The sequence below is a fragment of the Pleurodeles waltl genome, chromosome 3_1 (genome assembly GCF_031143425.1).
Source record: "Pleurodeles waltl isolate 20211129_DDA chromosome 3_1, aPleWal1.hap1.20221129, whole genome shotgun sequence".
In the NCBI taxonomy this organism is placed as follows: Eukaryota; Metazoa; Chordata; class Amphibia; order Caudata; family Salamandridae; genus Pleurodeles; species Pleurodeles waltl.
In genome coordinates this window covers 235,276,853-235,297,295 of record NC_090440.1, presented here as the reverse complement: position 1 = coordinate 235,297,295, position 20,443 = coordinate 235,276,853, and the positions used below count along the sequence as shown (strand labels likewise).

Here is a 20,443-nt window from a genome sequence, read left to right as displayed (position 1 = left end):
ACTTCATGCCCTAGTAGTGACAAACCACCTATTTAGTTTCTCGCTACTGTGAATGCTGCTTCACTCATAGGATTGTATTGGAAATGGTCAGACATATGTCTAAGTGGTATCTTTTGATCTATGAGAAATAGCGTGGGCATGTTTAGTATGTTCGGAATTCTAGTGAGAAATCCTGCCTATTGGTGTAGGTGGATTATTAATCACCATTGTAGAAATACCACTTTTAGAAAGTGGGCATTTCACTGTGCTTATAACTCTAGTGATTTTGCAGTCTGACTCCAATCCACATCTGGGGCTGTGACAGTTCCACTTGGTGCATACTTTCCAGACTGCCATAATGCAGGAAGTGCAGGGTGTGACAGAAGAGGCATTTGCGTATTGATTGTCTTCCTGGACTGGGGAGAGGGAGGGTCGTTCACACCTTATATGTGAAAAGGCTGTGTTCTGCTCTCACCCAATGGACTGATTACCCCCTACTGATGTCTGAGACAGGGCTGGGTTGAAAGGGTGTTGTGCTTGAGTTGGACTGCTCTTTCTTTGTTGCCCTGCTGCCTGGTATCTGTTGGTTGGCCCAAATGACTAAATTGGATTGATTTTCTACATGTTGCCGTGCTGCCAGCTCCTCCCTGACTCTGTGGGTCCCCAGATCCTGAGGGCTGCTAGCAGGTACCGCAATTCTTTGTCTGTTTTGGCAGAGCTGCCTGAATGTGCTGGCCTGCAGCCTGCACTCTCCACGGCCTTGCTGTCTGACCCCTGCTCTCTTACAGCCCCTACTGAACTGCGGCCAGGCTCTTGTTGTGACCGCTGTGTCTTTCCTCCTGCACCTGGTGAGTGTGATTGCCTCAAGAGAAAGTAGGTGCCCTCTCTAAGGACAGCACAGGGAGTGCTGCCCCTTTATCTCCACGCACTTTGGAACTTTTGCCAACAATAGTGCTTCCCAGCTGGACACGCTGCAGGGAACTCCGCCGGCTCCTGCTGCTAAAATAGGTGCAGATGAGGCATGCACTCTTTGGTGCCTTAAGGGCTCAGGCAGGCATCCACTTCTGAGGCTGTAGTTCACCGCCACAGCCTGAGCTGTAGTATCAGCGTGAGCTGGCTCCTTTGTGGGGGTGGGCTCGAGGGGAGGGCCGCTGACGTATCTGGTACAGCCTGCTCCCTGGCACTGAGGTGAGTGTGTGTGAGAGGAATTGCAGAGGAGTAAGCGGGTGTGCTGCCTTGAGGCAGCCACTCCATTGCTATCTTTTGAGCTGGGTACCCAGTGACCCTGACCCCAACCCCCCCCCCCCCCCCCAGCATGGAGACCTACTAACAGGGGGAGGGTGTTGGATCGAAGGAGGTCCGAGGGAAAACTTTTCTGACTGGTCTGCGAGTACATAAAGGGCTTGAGAGGAATCCCTGGAGGAATCGTTACATTGTTTTGGGACGTGTTGCGTCCCGCCCCCCTCCCAACGAGAGGACAACACCCGTGCTCTGACTCCCCCCATGCTGGGGCATGTTATTCCTGGGGGCATTCCTTAGCAGCCACAAACCCATGCTAGCATTGCAGGCTGCTGCCTGGTGATTTGCTCCATGCGAGGAACCCTTAGAGGTTTCCCCGCTGCCATAGAAGCTGTGTGTGCCCTCCCTTTTTCCTTGGGGACATACCTGTCGGGAGGGGCACTGTTTCATGAAAATTGTTGACCAGAGGGGAAAGATCTATCATCGGAGGCCTCAATCTTGTCATTCCTCTACTGGAGCATTACCGTAAATCCTGAATAGAGATACAAGCGGACCGAGTCTGTGTCTAGGAAGAATTGGGAATCCTGATTTTACTGATTATGGGAATGACCAAAGTAAGGAGTTATGGTCTCAAGGGATGATTGGGAATCGAAGTAGGTTCTAGTCCTCTGTAATTGCCATTCATGACCTGATATTGCACTTTGTCGTACTTGCCCTGTTGGAATAACATGCAATAATGCTTGGGTTTCTTGATGGCCCATGTTTGGTGGGTACTTTGGCTATTGTATGGGTGGTCATGGTATCCTCATGCCCTGATGTTATAATGTATGACATAAATGCATGCAGTAGGGAGGAACAATGTCATGTTGGTCTATAATTTATGCACAATATACTTGTATTTGTATATAATGATGTATGGAATCTTTGTGGTGTATTTATTGTGCCACTAGTGTGTATTGTGCAAACCCTTTACACATGACCTCTGGGGATAAGCCTGAATTCTCTATGCCAAGCTACTGGGCGTGAGCCCAGGTTCTTTGTTGTGTAACTTACTCGCCCTGACTAGAGTGGTGGTTTCTGCCTGGCTGAGGCGCATACCATGGCCAACCAGAAACCCCATTTGTAACACAAATTCAACCACTTTTTCCAACGTCAGGATGAGAGTTCTGAAAGTACACAATTTTCGTCTTGTATACACATTTTTGGAATACAATATTTAATTCAACCAAACAAAAGCTTCTCATTTAATAGGGTGGGCTGCACACAGGAGAGCTACTTACAAGTAGATGGAGAACTACCAGTAGCTCACAAGCTACTCGTTGGAGAAGCCTATTCTAGGAGCATCTAGTTCTGCTTGCAGAACAGTTGGTCTCTTCAACACCACATTACGTACAAAGTTTAGCAATTGTCTTTTGAGCAGCTGATAGGATTTTGTATACAACTGTTTGTCCTGTTGCAAGATGAATCTCCTATAATAATTAACAGACCATTGGGCGTCCTTAGAGCTGTTAAGGGGAGGTGCGCTTAAACATGACACACCATGCTAGTAGGTCTCTTTAAATTGTCTTCTTCATGCGGGTGCTGCTTAGCTTCAGACTTCTTATAAACAAACTGCCTTAAACGTTCCACAACAATGTGTTGAAAACGCTCCAGTGCTCCCTTTTCAAGTAACCTTAAGTCATCCTCCACTTTAGTGAACCCCTGTTAACCAATGATTCAACCCAAAAAGCGATTTTTATACACATACCTTGAACGAAGACTTTAAACGCCTTTCGTTTGTTTACATTATCACCTATCAGAGCCTTAGTTATCTTCTAATTATTGCTTATTGTATTCTTCATAATACGAAGTATAAAACTGCATACGTTCACCAGCCACGAACCTAGCATGCAGGATTTTTTCCTCTGCATCCTTAGTAGCCTGCAAACCTAATGCAGTTTTTTATTCTCTGTATCGTGGTAGTTTTAAGATTACTGCACAATTATGCGGTTTTATACTATTAGTATTATGGAAGTTAGAAAATGATCACCATTTTTAGAATTTGTGATCTGTGCTTTTTGGTAGAGAAACGCCTTCCAATCAATGGAGCAGAATATTGTGCTGTATTTGGAGAAATGAATACCTAGAAAACTGAGAAATTGCGTCATTCATGAGAAAAATGATCGGATAAAAATGATAATTAAGCCCATAATAAGCAGATGATTAAGCAAAACGAGCGTTGGCTGACTCTGATGAATTGTTATTTAACGGCCTACGAATAAACAGAATGACTGGGTGGCTCTGGAAATAATTGTGATCCAGTGGCCTATAATGCAATGCAAGGACTGGAATAGAGGACATGAAATCCAGTGATAGATGAAGGAAATAAAAAACGATGCAACTTTAAGACCAATAGTACTCCGTAAAGTGAACTATGTGCCATTTGCCAATTACTATAAAGTGAAGGTTTTAATGATTTTGTAGCATTAAATCAGGTTTACTTTTGTAATACGAGAATAAAGGTAACGTATATTTCATATACAGTGTGAAAACTAGTAGGATTTGGTCCTGAACCCCCCCCCCCATTAAAAAAAAAAAAAAAAAAAAAATTAAGTTCTTATACCAGTTGGGTTCTGGTATTCTCGGATGGAGATGTGCAGGGCTGTGAAAGGTTAAATAAATCCTGATTATGATATTTTGCTAAGAAAGTTATAGAGCGGGAAACATTTAACTAACTGCTGACTCCCAATCCCCCTTCCTGTGTGCCACTGTGGGGGCTTCATTACAAATTGTCACAGCTCAGCCAAAATCATATTGAAAACATTTAGTTTTCATTCTTGGGACCTGACCATGCATACATAGGGGAGACTGCTGTGGACTTGACAGGCTTCTGACCGCTACCTTGGACACAACTGGCATGTGTAAGACAACCACACATTATATTATTGGTGCTGCACAGTGATCTCTGCGTGAAAGTAATCGTCATGCAGAGGTTCTGGAAATAAGCTCATGCCACGTTTTGTTTTGAACAAACTGATTGGACATTGATTTACGGAGTGACGCACCCTATGTCCAACAATTCCTTTTAAGGCAAGATGTTGGAGAGGATCACTGCCTGAATGTTAGGAAATTATGTTTATATTTGACCAGGGGTAAGTACACGTCGTAGAGATAATTAAAATGCATCCGCTTAAACCTTACATTGCTTGAGACTCCTTTTACCAGAGCACGTTTACCCCCAATCTTTGGCTATAATTTGCCACAACGAAGAGAACTGTGAGGCCTGTTGATCGTTTTGATCCAAGAAAATGTTTCAGGATCACAGAGCACGTTAAAAGGAGATGTAGCGTAAGGACCTTGAGGAGACACTGACCTCTTCGGGCTCCATGACACTGAACAGGAGGAAGAACTGCATGAGGCGTCGGCAGCAGAAGAGGAGGGCCTTTCCATGCCAGACTCAGAGTTGGACTCAGAAGTACGGTTCAGTATGCAGATCCAAGAACTTCCTTCGGGACAACGCACAGTGAGTACAGATGCCCCCTGTCCAGCCTACATTCGATTTTTATTCCAAGTCTGCTCAGTCTAACTTGTCACAAAGGGATCTTTCTCTCCCAGTGAATTAACTATGGATGCAAATGCAGGACCAGCTGGTTGCTGAACGTAGCACAATCCAGCAGGGCCAGAGGCCAGGGGCACGCAGAGAGTGGCTCAGAAACCATAGATTCACACCTAGGCCAAGAACTATTTCTTTCCTTAGCCGCTGTGGATGGAGATCCTGTGGGTGCTTAGTAATACAGCAGGGGAGACCCTGTTTTTAATAATAATTTCTCGTTTTCATAGGGCTTTTAAATAAGATTGTTCCTGCACCTGACCGGTGAAAGCTGACTCGTGCTGTATTGGATGTATTTTCCAGGTCCAGGGAAGTTATGTAAAATGCTCTTATTATTAAGCCCTTGCCAGCCCCTGCTGGTTAGATTTCGCCAATTTGTTCCTACACTTACTTGTTTTTTTTTATCTGAGTCTGCGTGGTTCGACTTACTTGGGACTGCAGTGCTTCGAAATGGGAAAACGGTGAGAGCAAGCTGTGCATGAAAACAAATTATTCAATTTTCGAGGAGAAAGTTTACCTCCTATGAAGAGGATGCTTTGCATCCTTGGGAAACATTTGCAGAGCTCGACCTTTACCACCTCTGTCGAAAAATGGCAGTGTTTGAACGAAGTTTTAGTTACATGGGTCTGATGGTCGTTGACAGTCAAAATATTAAGAATGTTACACTCGCACCATAAACTACTCAAGACAATGGAAATTCAATTTTTCACACAGGCCCTTGCATATTTTTTGTGGTCGAGAGCGATGCATTTGGGCCTGTGTCGTTTGAGAGCAGCCAAATGGCCAAGGCGACATGTCCTTTTTGGCTAATTACTGATGCTGCCTGCAGTCCTCTTGGCGAAACCGCTAGCTGTGCTCTTCCCGTCCCACTCAAGTTGCACTTGCCTTCTGCCTACTAGCGTATTTCTCCATCCACCCTCCTGCAGGGTTTTGCTTGCTGCGCATGTTGGTCTCGGTTTATCTCTTCTGTGTGTCTAACAGTTCTGCCGGTGTCTCTTGCTGACACACCTATAGGTCACTTTGCTTGATATCTTCCCCATGGCATTCGGTTACTTAATCAAATGCTGCTCATGTCTGTTCTGCTGCACACCGATACCTGCTTTTAAACTCTAAACACCACTAGATGTACCTATTATCGCCTTTTGTTTGTGCACATGCTTCTGCCTAGATTCTCACTGATGTGCCCCCCAATTGCTTCTCTCTTGGCATGTGATGCTTTTGATTTGTGCCTGCCCGCTTTCTATATGTTGCTTTTAGGTGACACTCCTGCAGGTGCTCTTGCAGTGTGCAAGGTTACCTTAGTCTGATCCTGGTTGATCTCGTCGCCAATAGAAGGTTGCTTTTAGGGCACTCCTTTAGGTACCCTTGCTTGCATTCTGTAAGGTTTCCTTGATTGCTGTTATTACCCTTGCACTTGCCTCCATTGTACCTGGGTGATGATGTAGGTACTCTTACCTGCATTCTGTAATGTAGCATTTGATTGATGAAATTGCTCCTACGATTTGTATACAAGGAGGGCTTTTGAATGTTGTGTGCTTGCATGCTATATGTTCACATCTTTGATCTTGTGAGTTTTACTTTCTTTGTATGAACCCATCTCTGCCTTGCACTTTTTGCCAGCCTGTAAGCTGGTTGATTTGCTGGCTGGGGCAGTGACACTTAATGAGATAAACATAGTGGGATTTATTTTGAACTGTTCTCACATAATTCTAATTGTTACCAGATAAGATACTAAGAGAATATTTAATCGTTTATTCTTCATTTCTCTAAATCCTGATGCAGGGCTAATTTAGAGATCGTCTAGCCTTTGCTAATTGAGAGCCATTATAGCAAGGATTTTTTTGTTTTTTAAATAATTTACCGACGTACAACTCACATGAAAACTTTAGGGGCTAATGGAATCTGGTTTAGTTATCCCCCTTCTTGAAAACAAGGCACACTAGGCTTCTACGGTGCTCGTCCTGACAGTTTACATATGAGCTGGTGTTCAGGAGAAGTAGAACTGCTACAGTTTAAGCACAATTGCCGTCGAACTATGTGTTTGAGGCCTTCCTGCAGTGGTTTCTGCTTCCTTGCAGCTCATCTGTGCACATTAATATGTGTCGCTCTGAATGGTCCTATCAAGGCTGACTGGTCCTATCAAGGCTGACTGGTCCTATCAAGGCTGACTGGTCTTGCACAATTGATTTCATTGTAACATCATGACATGGCTCTAACTGAACATAAATCCAATTTTATTTCTCCACTTGATGGGAGTTGTGCTAATTGTCACTTTTCTTGTTTCAGCAATGATGCCGCCACCTTGGAATGTCCAGCTGTCTGGAGACTGCAGGTCATAGTTTCAGCCCCTCCCTTGGATTTGAAAGCTGGATGGGGGGCGGACGCAGGTTGCGTCCTTGAACTTTGCCAAGGCAGGTTGACTCTAAGATGTCCTTGAGCAGCGGAGCCTCCGGAGGGAAAGGGGCTGACGCTAGCGCAGTTGAGACATACGATAGTGGAGATGAGTGGGACATTGGCGTGGGCAATCTGATCATCGACCTTGACGCTGATTTGGAGAAGGATCAGCAGAAATTAGAAATGTCTGGCGCCAAAGAGGTGGGTCTCCCTGCCCCAAATGCGGTGGCCACTTTACCGGACAATATCAAATTTGTGACGCCGGTCCCAGGTCCACAGGCCAAGGAATCCAAATCCAAATCAAAACGAAGCAAGAGCAGTAAGGAGGCCAGCAAGAATTCCCAGCCACCAGTTTTGTTTCCAGCTAATGAGGTAGCAAGTGTCAAAAAGGAGTCTCAGGGACGCTGTGTTGAAGGCGCCAACTCCAGCGGGCTTGCCGCAGTTGCCCCCAAAGGCTCTGAAAAGGGCACCAAAACTACAAGCAGGACGAGCAGCTCAAAAAAGGAAGATAAGAGTGGGTCGTCCAAGAGTAAGAAGGACCGGAGTGAGGGGGCTGCCACAGTGACTGCAGTGGAGAAGGAGATTGGTGTTCTACAGCCTTTAGGGATTAGGGTTGGGCAATATGATGCCAGTGGTCAAGGGGCTGATATGGTGGCTGTTGCTGAGCCTCTTGGAAGCATTGCTATTGACCCAGGTGCAGTGCTGACGCCTTTGGGTATTAAAACTGAACCAGAGGACCTTGAGGGTGACTGCCGATTACTGAAGAAGATAAAAGTGGACAAGGTAAGCAAAATTGTCTTTCTGCCATTAGAGAAGAAGTGTCTTGCTTTTATTTCACAGGATTAATCTGAATAGAGAAAGTCGTTTTGTGTCGAGGGTTGTAAAGGTTGCAGAGTCAAAATGCAGAGGTCGCAGAGTTTTAAATGGTGAATAATGTAATGCGCAATGGAGTGCCACCTTTTCAGTTGACATTCTGTTGTATTGGAGCATTTGTATAGTTCTTCACACTGCTGTTCTGACAACGAAGTTCTTTCCTGCTCGTTGTGTAAAACTTGTGCATAGTTCTTAGATTCTATGTCTTGTTTTGAAAGTATTGGACCTCGTGCGAGTTTCGAGAGTTGGTCAGTCATGTTATGGCAAACCTGTGGATGTGCTTATGAACAAAGTGCCAAAGAAAGGAGAAGCAGGTAGTGGTGCTTGCAGATACATACCAACTACTTGTATAACTTATGCATCATTGAATAATGACTATGGTATGAGCCAGGTCTCCACAGGTGTCTCAATCAGTGTTTTGGAGCAACGTCTATTTTGCAGGGATGTGAGTGAGTTCCATATCTTGGCTATTTATACAGAGAATGAAGGCCTACCCATGAGAGACTTTCTGCAAGAAAAGTTGTTAGGATCATTGCGAGTCTTTGTTAGGAAGCATGAAGAACGATCCTGTGCCAATGATGGTCTGGTGGCTACCGAAGAGAGCCGATGCAGAGCTTAAAGGCATATGGTTGCACATTCTGGCTGCGTTCTGGAGTCTCTGAGCTATGAAGAGAGTACCCCTTCAGGTCCATTACTTTTAGCATTGTGTTGATGTGATAGGACAAAGGCGATGGTGGCTTTTACCTTGTGTTTGGCAGCTTGGCACATGAAGTCTTTACATCTAGGTATGTTTTTAGTCCTTGTCGACAGGTGGAAATTGATGCCCACAAGTAAGTTTTAGGCATTTAAGTGTTAGGTTGTTTTTTTGTTGTATTGACAGGAGTCATGCCTCACGGATGTCATAATGGAGCCACTCTGTCCTACCTGAAAGTAGTTCAGATCCCCAAATTACAGTTTTTTTGGTTGCACTTCACCACTCTTACCATTTCCCTTTTAATTGTTCCTGTGAATAAATATTATAAGATCATTGTATGCTGCTCTTTCAGTTGTTGGCGTTAAATGTTTTCATTTTCAATGGAACTCGCATATCCTCATTTGGTCTTCAGCATGTCAGAATTATTTATTATTAAAACAGTTTTACTGTTTTTTTTTTTTTTTTTTTTTAAATATAGTTTTGAATCTGCAGTTAACTTGTCTCTATACAATCTACCTCTTGGCATTTCTTTAAAAACCTTCTCTTCATTATACTTACCTGTACCGGTTATAGGGAAGACCGTATTGCTTACGTATGTCATACCTGACTCACCTTACTTGTGCTATAACTTCATATAAAATGACCCATGACGTGCATTTGCTGTTAAGTTCGAGGTCCAATGTTTTTTTTTTTTTTTCTATTTGCCCCTTTTTTAAGATTGTTTCAGATTTCCAGGTCAGTTATTTCATTTACAGGTTTTGTTGTCAAAATCTGCTGCCAACCAGAGCTGCCTTTGTATACTTCACATGCTAAGGCAGTGGAAAGGTATTACTCAGACCGCAGTAAAGAAGACACAGTCCACACTTTCTGAATGCTTTATTGCATGGAGTTTAATGTAATATCTTATTCAAGAGTCGCCTACTCTTAAGAGCCTGTTTCCTAAAAAAAAAAAAAAATGTATTCTGGTCCTCCTTCCAGAAGGTGGTGCTCCTGGCCATTTTACTTAATAGAAAGATTATGGAACGTTTCTCAGTTAGAACTGTAGTTCTCCATCATAGGTAGTTTAATTATGAACATCTAAAATCCACCTCTTAGATGCTGTTCGTTTGTGGTCTTTCAAGGAGTTTCAAGTAGAATGGTGTGTCTGTCAGCTTATTGGGGCTGTGTTGCTGCTGGTGGGTGACCTGTAGGATGTTTCTACTTGAACCTATTGATCAAAGACTGCCCATCTTTTTCGTTTTTAAAAACAAATTGTATATAAGGGTCGTTACCAAGGTCACATGACAGCTTAGCCCCTCCTTCAGTCATCAAAAAAGCTTCTCAATGTGTGAGAAAAGAGAAAGATTCCCTGCCAAAAGAAAATTAAGCAAAAAGCACTTCAAATTACTTTGGAAGTCGAAGTCCCCAGAAACTGCAAACGCTGATATAGATACTAGTAGTCTCTTATTACTGCTCCATCTTGGGATGGACCTGGTAGAGTCGGGGTGGGCAGAGCAATCCAGAACCTTCCTGGTCCTAGAAGGCAGGAGCAGGTGGTGTAGTTGGGTAAAAGCGAGCAAATGACTAGAGGCAGTGGTGAGAAAAGGAAGCACCACCATGAGCAAAACGCAGTAGACCTTGACTTATGTCTTTTTTTTAATACCCTGTGAGTAGTCGTTCAGAGAAAGAAATGGTGGTTCTCCAGAGAGACTTTGTGTTATTCATATCTGCTTGAGACAGACCCAGAGTAAGTGTGAGAATATTGAATTACTCATGAGAAAATGATGTACCAATATCTTCAGCTATTTCAGAACACCACACCTTAAAATAATCATAAAAAGGGCAGCACGAGAAACTGGGGTAAAAATGTATCCCAGTGGGTAGTGGGATTGGAGGGAGATCAAGATCACTTTGGACTTGCTCCCATTGCTTCTTCATATGCCCCAGAGACTCTTGAATACTTATTGGCCTATCCCAGTGAAAACGGTGCCTGAATTGTGTTATGGGATAGCATGGGGAGACAAGCTAATCTAATAAATTTACCTAACACTCCCTTGCTCGGTAACTATATTCACCCTATCATTCACATCGGAGGCTTTCAAACGGTGGTAACCGATAGCTATCTTTCAAGACGTGTTTAAAGGTGGGGAGATAAAAGAATGTTCATAGTTGAGAGAGGCAGAAAACTATTTATCCAATTAAGACACTGACTGCACAACTGCAGATCTAATCGGGAGAAATAAGGGATTTAACACTACTAGAAAATTTGCAACAACTAATTTGGCATTCCGAATGAGTCCCAGTGGTTTGTAACATTCTGGCAACTACTTGTATATGAAAAATTGTTACATGACCAGACTCTCAAAGAGATGAAAATTATGAAAACGTGTGCCCCACTGTTAAAATGCAATAAAAAGAGTTAAAAAAATTAATAATAATCTTGTGTCAAGTCAGTAAAGGATTTTTTCCAAAGAATGTAAGGATATTAGATTTTAGTAACAAAAGTAAGTTTTCAGGGCAACTAAAACCGGAAATGATTTACAGGATAGTGTACGACTAGTCTTCGGTTTGTGTATCAGCTCTTTCTTTCTTCTGTTGATTCTTCTGAACCGTTCCATTGATAAAACTATTCTAGACCATTACATCTACTCATCATAACTCATTCTTACGCCACAAGATCCATAACATGTGTTCAGGAAAAGGGAAACATTATTACCAAACGATGAGATGATTGGTCTAACGACATTGAGCGATCCAAAAAGGGCCTGGGCAGCTTCAAGCCAAATTGGCTCCAGACATGCCACCTTCAATTTACCCAAGTCATACTACTAAAAGAATGGGTTTATTTTCGTGGACCTCTAGAGCACATAAACATATATAAAATCTAGAGGTCACAAGGGGGTGAGACAATGTCGGTTCATTTAGTGCCTGAATAAAGTGAAGTAGGGATGATACAGTATACCTAAGTAAGAGACATTATTCAAACTTCGCCTTGGTTATGGAACTTAATTTAGTTTTATTGAGGAAATGTGAGAGAAAGAAAAAGATGTATTTACAATGTAAAGAAACAAGCATTGGCAGTCTAATAGGTCGGGCATTGGCGGAGCGCCTTTTTGCCTTGTCAGTTCTTGATTTGTTTTTGGCATGGTTTTTGCTAAACTTTGGAGAGCTCCCAGACAGTGTCCAATATTAAAGAACACCAAAACATTGGCTAAAGGCAAAAATATTGTTTGGGTTTCAAAAAGTATTCATATCCAGAGGTACCCCCTGGCACTGCTTGGATCTACTTTGGGTGTGGAGGTGCCACTTGTGAAAAGCAAGATGTAGTTACTTGCAGTGAAGATAGCCATTGGCTGAGGTTAACTGTATTACTGCCTATTGTTTGCTGTATTGGGTGGAAATACCACGTGAATGACACAAAGGTAGGCCAATGGATGAAGAGAGCTGGCTAGAATCCCTCTAAGTATATTACATATTTATTTGGAGTCATATCAAAAGGTCGTGGCTAGATCAGACCTAAAAAAATAATACTTTAATATAACAGTTAAAGATTGAACAAAACCTGTTTTTTTAATACCTCAAATAATCATTTTTAGGAATTTGTGCTCAACCTTTAGGAGTTATTCTCTTGGTTAATAATGAAAGTACGTATGTATGCTGGAATATTTGGGTTACGTTGTGTGTTTTTTTTGTTTTGTTTTTTTCCCCTGCATCTTTTCTAAAGTTATCTTAGGTCTATGCACTAAAATAGCCGATCTTCTCCATTAAAATTATTATATTCCATTCACTCTAGTGTGTTGTTCCACATCTTGAGTCGTTAACATCCGATGTCTTTACCTCCCTTTTAAGGAGATGCAAGACTTTTTCCTTGATCCTACCCTGCATCATATTGTTAAAAGTAGGCCTTTGACACATGGGTTAACTCCAGTGTTTCTTGCACTTGCTTGTTTCACTTTTCTTTTAAACCTGTTGGGACTTCATCTTGGGTTAAATTGCCAGACTCTCAATTACATTTTTGACTTATATAGCTGAACACCAGCTACAGATAATACCCTTCATTTGTATTTAGCTGCTTTGCCTATAGTGTGTACTTGGTAACTAGAACGCACAACACTGTTTTCTCAATGACAAACCGTTTTGTGCACCTCTCTCGATAGTTCGTAGTTCTATTTATGTGGTCTATCCTTTTCATAATTTTAAATTAAAAATCATCTCGTAATCGACGACTGGGAGAACATGGATTGAGGTCAGGCCGTAAAAGGTGTTACTAACCTATTTTGAAGAGATCCGTGAAATCCACTTATTTAGTTATTGCTTTCTTGTTTAAAGGTGGTCAACAGACCTGCTCACGAAACTGGCTTGCCATGAACTGGTCCGTTTAGTAAATATGCAAAAAGCAGTTTTACCTCAGCACTGGTTTTCACATGAAAACCACGAATTATACTTTGCCCTCGAGGTGCAGTGGTTTCCTCAGTAATTAACATCCAGAAACTGTATCCCTTACCATAAAGAGGAATGTGTTCTGGGTGAAGTGTGACGACATTGGCGGCTGCTTCCTGTGTGAGCACTATTTCAGAAGCCAAGGTTTATTCCCTGACAGGACTTCGGGTGGGTTGGGTTGGAAAGGAAGCCTTCGTTCAAAACATGCTGCAATATCATGTTCTGAATGTGACGCCTTCACAGAACTATTTCCCCTATTAACTCCCTCTTGCTAAGTGAATATTATATTTGCAAATGTGTTTTTTTTAGGTTATCAAACGGACATCAAATCTATTTCAGTGTCTTTGTTCCCAAGTACTGACAATATTTGATACCAGTTGCTAGTGCTTAATTTGTGGAGTGTTTGTTGTGAACATTTGGACTCCATTAATGAGATTGATCTTGTGGTTGGTGTTTAATTGGTTTAGTTGCCTGATGTTTGTAGGAGTGTAGAGTTCGAAATACTTTTGTCTCTCTGCATCTGTGCTCTTGAATGCTACACTATGGCAACCTTTGCAATATCCCGTTTGGGTGGATAGATTACACGTGTAATGCAAGAACCTCAATATTGTCTCTTGGCACAGTATGAATGTGCCATAATTTTTTTGTTCCTAGTCTTGATGAACGGGGACACCTGGCGAGTTCAGTGGTATGGGAACAGAAGATGGATGGTGGCACTGAAATAGGTCTCTGTGCCCCTTATTCTGATAAGATTAGGATTGCGTGATTGAGTTCCTAAAATGGTGATTGAGCTCCTGAGAAGCACTCTGAATATGATAAAGTGGATATTGTTGGAGCCACATAAAAAGTCGTAGGACCCTCTTAACGTCTACAGTGACTGCTGGTCATGAAGTTTTTTTTAGAACTTGTGCTTTTATGATAAACTGACCTGCCAACCAGTGTGACTGAAGTGTCCACCTCCTACCTCCTGATGTACAGTTGAGCGTGGTTGGTGCCTGCACCAAGACTGACCAGACAGATCTGGTATAGTTGAAGCAGTGGTGCTAATAGAGTGCAGAACTCTTGCAATTTCTTAAAACCCCAAGGAATCCCATGGGATGCTGCAGAAGGAACAGGTTTGCTTACACCCTGGGTATGTGAGGGGACAATAATAGCATTCTGTGGGGCTAGCGAGATCAAGGCACCGTCATGGTGACAACGCAGTGAATAAAACAAAATTGCTTATGATATTTATATTGCTGAGACATCAAGAGCAGAGAGCACAGGAGCCTGTGCAAAGCATACACAGAGAGAGTTGTGGTGGGTGAACTTACTAGAGACTGCTTTATGCATGGTTCCCTCTGAGACCTGTTAAAGAAAATTTAGAGTGGACTGTCCCTGCGGACTGTTAAATTTGATTGCTTTAACCCATTAAGGCAATCGCGGGTTGGACAAATGACAGAGCAGGGAACTAAGCCAGCTAATTAGTGGTGAGGCCGCAAGGGATGCATGTTACATGTCATGAGGTAGGTGACGAGGATATCATGGACATGCTGTGCCCAAGGAGACTAGAAAAAGTGTTGACCTGAGAAGGGTTGCTTAAAGCGGATCACCACTGGAGGTTGCAAAAATAATTTTAAAAAAGCCGTCTGGTGAAACGCCCCTCATGTGGAAGCGAACTAGTGGTAGCAATTTGGGGAGTAAAACCATTGATCAAATGAATAGAGCCACAGTGTAAGTTTGCAGGCCCTCTCTCCTTACCCCTCATCTAAGTGAATGGACCCAGATTCCCCCCACTGAACCGGTCCATTCCTCTACCCAACTAATTGTCTTTGCACATGCATCGTATACTCCTGGCTCCACTGTTCTCAGTTGATCAACATCTCTTCTTGCTTGCTTCCTCCCAAGGAATTTTTGCCACACGCTCTAATTGGCCTCCCATCCGTGTTACTCAGTGCGCTACCTGTTTTTTGATTTTCTGCAGTGCTCATTCAGTTGTTGTGCATAGACATGAGATTAATATTTTAACTGACCACAAACCTTAGATGATCTTGCTTACACCCCATTCTGAACCCGTAATTAATGAACTTGTCCCAGCAGATTTTACTTTTTTTTTTTTTTTTGAGACCACAAAGAAAGAAGAATTGGTTATTTTGTGAAATATTGTTGATTTAAGAATAAGATTGTTTTGAGACCGATGTCTTTGCCTACTATTTACCTTTTTCACTTGAAGTTAAAAACCCCATTCATCATTTCTACTCATCTTATAGCCTTGTAACCTACTGGGCAAGGGTTTTGACATGCTGGTGGAGCAAATTGCACCTACTGTTTAAATGGGAGCAATTTTACAGTGTGCGCGGTTCCAACTTAATGTTATAGCATTCTGAAAGCGCTGACTTGCAATTCTAGACATTCTTGAAGTTTTTAAGTTAAAGTTGATGTCTCGTAGGACTACACTCATTTGCTGGACTTTGTTTTCACTAGTTGCGATAATCTTGTGTTCGACAAATCCTTTCCTATTGTTTGGTCTTACCACTTTGTTTGATCTTCTAGAGGTATCACTATCTGCCTATTTGCCAGTAAGTAAAAGAAATTGGGGGGCGGGGGAAGCAATACTCGCTACAATAGTGCTTCGGTTGCGCTCTTTAAGTAGATATCAACAAGTTTGCTGGACAGTCTATATGACATTTCTTCTCTTTGCTCATCTAAACATTTTTAAATATCCAAAAGCAATCTGTGGTTTCTCATCCGAACTAGCTTGATTAGGAGCTTGAAATGCACTGGAAGAAAGATTCAGGAGAAAAGGTTTCTGTTGTGATGCTAAAATAATTTATGTAGCCAAGGCCACAGAGCATAGTTTATAAATCAACGATCAGAGAAGCTAAGGCTTCACGTTAAATAGCCTAATTTGCACGAGCTCCAAATTTATTAGAACTGATTCTCATTGTTGAGGAACTTTGTCCCCTTTGGCATCTTCTAGGGAATTCTTTCGTTCAGGGACCCTTTACAATGAGTTACCACCCTTGCAAATAAAATCTTGAATAAAAGACATGTTTCATCCGACACGGTTTTTTTCTCCTGATTATAGTAACCCACGCTGAGCACCCTCTGCCTGCTATGCAAGTCTCGCCAATTTTGCTTCTATTTCCAAAGACTTTCCAGTTTCTTGTGGAAATTGGAGCGGTTGTTCTAGTTCCAGAGTGCGTGTTGTGGGACATTAGCCTATTTTTGACAGACGACCTAACTAACCTGTTCAATATATAATTAAGTATGGGCGCCGTTCCCGACAGATGGAAAACACCCATTGCAAAACCTCATTTGAAGAAACCATCTCTGGATATGCTGATCAAAACAACTTCAGGCGTATCTCCTTCCTTATTGGTCTAAGCTGCTTGAGAAATTCGTTTTTTCTCTTCTGTCTAGTTTTGTATAGTAACTGCCTCCTAAGCTGTTTGCAGGCTGGATTTAAGGCAGGCATAAGTACAAACCAAGGTGTGTTATCAATGGTCCATGATCTTAAGAAAGCTGGTGGATAAAGGTGTCTGTGGCACGGTTTCTTTTGGACCTTTCAGTCACTTGCGGCATCATGGTTCATGCCATTCTGATCCCCAGGTTTAGAGTGATTGTTTTTTCTGCACTACTGTCCAGCGGTTAATCCTTTAGTTAACTAATCAATTCCATATTTTAGCTCTTACTCCATAGGAGTCTGAGCCTAAAGATCTTAATTGTGGTCTTCCCCAGGGCTCAGCTTTATCCTCATCTCTTTCAACATCTACATGTACGCCTTCCAGCCCTTTTGTTAATTTTGATTGGAGCAAAGATTCACATAGATACAGATGACACCCACTTGATCTTTGGCTCGCATGAGACCTCTCCACTACCAATTTTGGTAATTTGCTAGTGAATCTCTCAAACGTCCTGAAGCTGAACCCACCTAAGATTGAAATGCTGATGGTGCCTCCCAGCTTCTATGTTGTCCATCACCTTGGCCTGAGGTCATGGTTCCTCCCCAGCTACTTTCCACTATAATATGAAATCTTGATATCTATCTCAATGCTTTTCTTACTTTCAGTTCTTATGTTTCTAAGTTTGCAAATACGTGCTGCTTACATCTTGGTACAATTCATAACATTCTCCCTTTTCTTGATAGCAGCTATCATACCTTAGTGACAAGTTACTTTATTCAGTCCTGTATGGGCCATAGGAATGTCATTCTGCTATCTACTCATCAGAAATCCTTAAACCAACTTCAGCTGATGGGAAAACTCGGGTCACTTGGTCAGCGTGCAGAGTTCATAAACATATTCCCGTTCAGCAAAGGGTTAGCTTCAAATCTGTAGTTAATTAGGCACTATATGGTTTGCCAGCAATTTTCGAATTTTATGACCGCCATATTTGAATGGTATAAGGGCTTTTGAAATTTGAGATCCAATGTTCATTTTCTTTTAAAGGTCTCTAAAACCGCTATAGTTATTTTTGGTGATTGGCCCCTCTTTGAGGCTGTGCCTAGACTTTGGAACTTATTACCGATAACCCTTCCCACTGAGCCCTCTCTCATGCAGTTTTAAAGACCTCTGAATACCTTTGTTTCCATAGCATACTGGTAGTAACTTGTTTATGGGCCATGGTTTTAAAGCCAAGAAGCTTTGTTGAATGTGGGCTTTAGAAATAACCGTAACATAGCCTACACTCTGAGCCTTGGTCCTATGCAAATAAGTGCCTATTATATCAAATGTCTTAAAGATCCACCCAGTCCACCCATACTGGTCAAATACCTTTTCCTCCCCTACTTGCTGAGTTGGGTTAGCCTATAAGATCTTTATCTTCTCTTAAGATGGAGACTGGATGGTTCTTGAATGACTGCATTCCACAGCTGTTTGCCTCATTCATCTTCCTACCCTCCCACCATTATCTTGCACTTCTTCTTTACTTCCAGTGGACAGTACCCCTTAGTTTGGTGGCCATGTCGTGTCTCTCCCAACCTACTTACCTCTTCAGATAATTGTGTGTTTGTAAGGCTTCGGGAGTGAAACAAGATTACTTTTACTGATCCCTTCACATAATTTACAGAGCCAGATAGTCAAGGGTGTAGAGGTGTTTCCACCACAGTTGAATGTGGAAATCGGAAGTGTTTTGGTTGGCACATCAAATGATTTGGGAGGGTAGTGGGAAGGGATTTTTTTGATGGAAGCGTGCTTTACTCCAGCTCTTCGGTGAAGCCTGTTCCTCTGTGTTTTCTCATTGATTCACTTCTTGCGTTTTGAATAGCAGGGTTCACATCTTTCCAGCTGTGACTTCCTCTGTGAGGATCGAAAGGTTTCCCGGCTCTTCGTTGCTCGCCTCACGTTGCAATGTTTGATGCTCTTGCTCTGTGCTGCACTCTTTACCCTCCTCCCTCCTCCTCTGTGGTTAATAAAAAGCTTCAGCAGGTGCTTCAATAATAGATTTCTTGGTTCTTTCATCAGCCGCAGCAGGGGAAGAGCTTGTTCCTGATGTAATTGCTGGCCAATTTCATTGAAAGGTTCTGGCATTTGGCTACCTTTATGCATTGAAAGAAGGGAGATTGATGGAGGGGGTTAAGGGAGAACTGGAGGTAGAGAAACGGTATATGGAGGATTGGATGGATGTGAAGAATTTAGTAGGTAAATGATGAAAAGAGAATTTGTTCGTGAATTGTGAGGATTGTCTGAGGGGAGAATTGGGGTAGCAGGTAGAGAAAAGATAATGAAGCACATGTGTAGGTAAAGGAATATTTGATGTGGGTAGAGGGCAGAACATTGACAGTCAGTGAGGTTCAGGCTGGGGAGTTTTGAGAATTGTGAACCTGTAAAAGTTACTGTTGGGCAGAATGTTAAAAATATTGCGGGCAGAGAAATCTTCCGAAAAGCTTTCTTTTTCTTTTTTTTTTTTTTGTGTGCAAAGCATTTAGCTCCTGGTTTAATTTTCATGTGTATTCATCATTTCTTAATTATTCATCTTCTCTGCTAATGGTAGTTGGTATTTCCCCTCAATATACAATTCCATTTTTTAATGTCCATGATTGTCTAAATTTACAAAGAATAGGCATGCTTCAATTTCAGTCATTTTCTTGCATAGGTGCTGGTTAATTGTAATTTGCCTTTAGTGCCAGAGGGTCAATAGTCCTCACTTTTCATGGGCACCTTTCCTATCCTTTTCTTAAATCAGATTTAATTCCATGTTTAACCGCTGTGCATCCAGTATCTGCAAATTAAGACTGCACAGTATGCCTTATGCTCTAATAGAGGGCAAGACTCTGCTGCACTGGGGTCCACTCACAGAGAAGGTGACTTGCTCCCTCACAAAGGTGTAAGGAGACCTTCAGTTGTTTGCAGTTGACAGTCTAGTGAGGATTACTCACTCTTCTACCTGTGCTCTGGCTAAGAAGTCAACTTAGCTACTCTGTAAAATCTTTTCAGTCCTAATAACTGGGGTTCTCCACTATAACCTGCGTACACTTGGCTTGGTCTCTCTCTGATGGATGTTTAATTATATGATACAGATAGCACGTGGGATGTTCCTAAAGATGGAGGTTCGCCATCTTGGTGCCTGGTTGGGCGTGGTATACTTCATATATCTACTCCTTGCAGATTCTTGTAGCCCATCTGGCAGGCACTATGGAATCTTCATTCAGTACAAGCTCAGTTGAACCGCGAAGCCCGACAAAATTGGAAGGAATTACCTTATTTTTTACATGGGATGTGTGGCTTGACAGCCCTTTGTTAAACATCCTTGAGGTCATCCGTTTCCTTTGCCTTAATCTTTGCTTTGTTCCCTCAGGAAGGCATACACTATTTCCCCTTTAATAAGTTGGTACCAGCTGTCCGTCCTTCTTTGTGGAAAATGCATGGGAATATGTATCCATCTATGGGATGAAATTTAAACTAAACACCATTTATTTTGGCCCATCTTCTGGCAAGTGCCAGCCAAATCTGTGTAAGAACAGATCTTTAACGTCTAGTTCCTTGTATTCATCTGGACTCAGTAAACGGTTTGCAGCACTATTTTGGGGAGACGAATGACGGGCTATAGAAGTTGCTGGATGTTGCGCCTATGCATAAGGCCTAGATGACTGGCATATGTTAGTACACGGCAGGCTCACCAATAGGAACAATCCTGTTTGACTGTGTACATCCTTGACCCTCCACTGATCAGAGCCTATAACTGGCAGGTTGGTACCAACGTTTTTAAACCAACACTGGAAGGTTGATGACTCGGAGGGTTTAGTATGTGGGGCATCAAATGACGATCTTATACCG

The 20,443-nt window shown here is 42.4% G+C and overlaps 1 protein-coding gene across 5 annotated transcripts in view; it reads left to right on the top strand.

The window, feature by feature from the left end:
* ZNF609 (zinc finger protein 609) overlaps positions 1–20,443 on the top strand; it is a 624,349-nt gene that overhangs the window by 109,477 nt on the left and 494,429 nt on the right. For all 5 annotated transcript variants that reach the window (XM_069222296.1, XM_069222300.1, XM_069222297.1 and 2 more), the window contains exon 2: positions 7,094–7,984. In XM_069222296.1, the coding sequence (XP_069078397.1) occupies positions 7,235–7,984 (750 nt within the window). In that variant the 5' untranslated portion in view covers positions 7,094–7,234. The remainder of the gene's footprint in view (positions 1–7,093; positions 7,985–20,443) is intronic.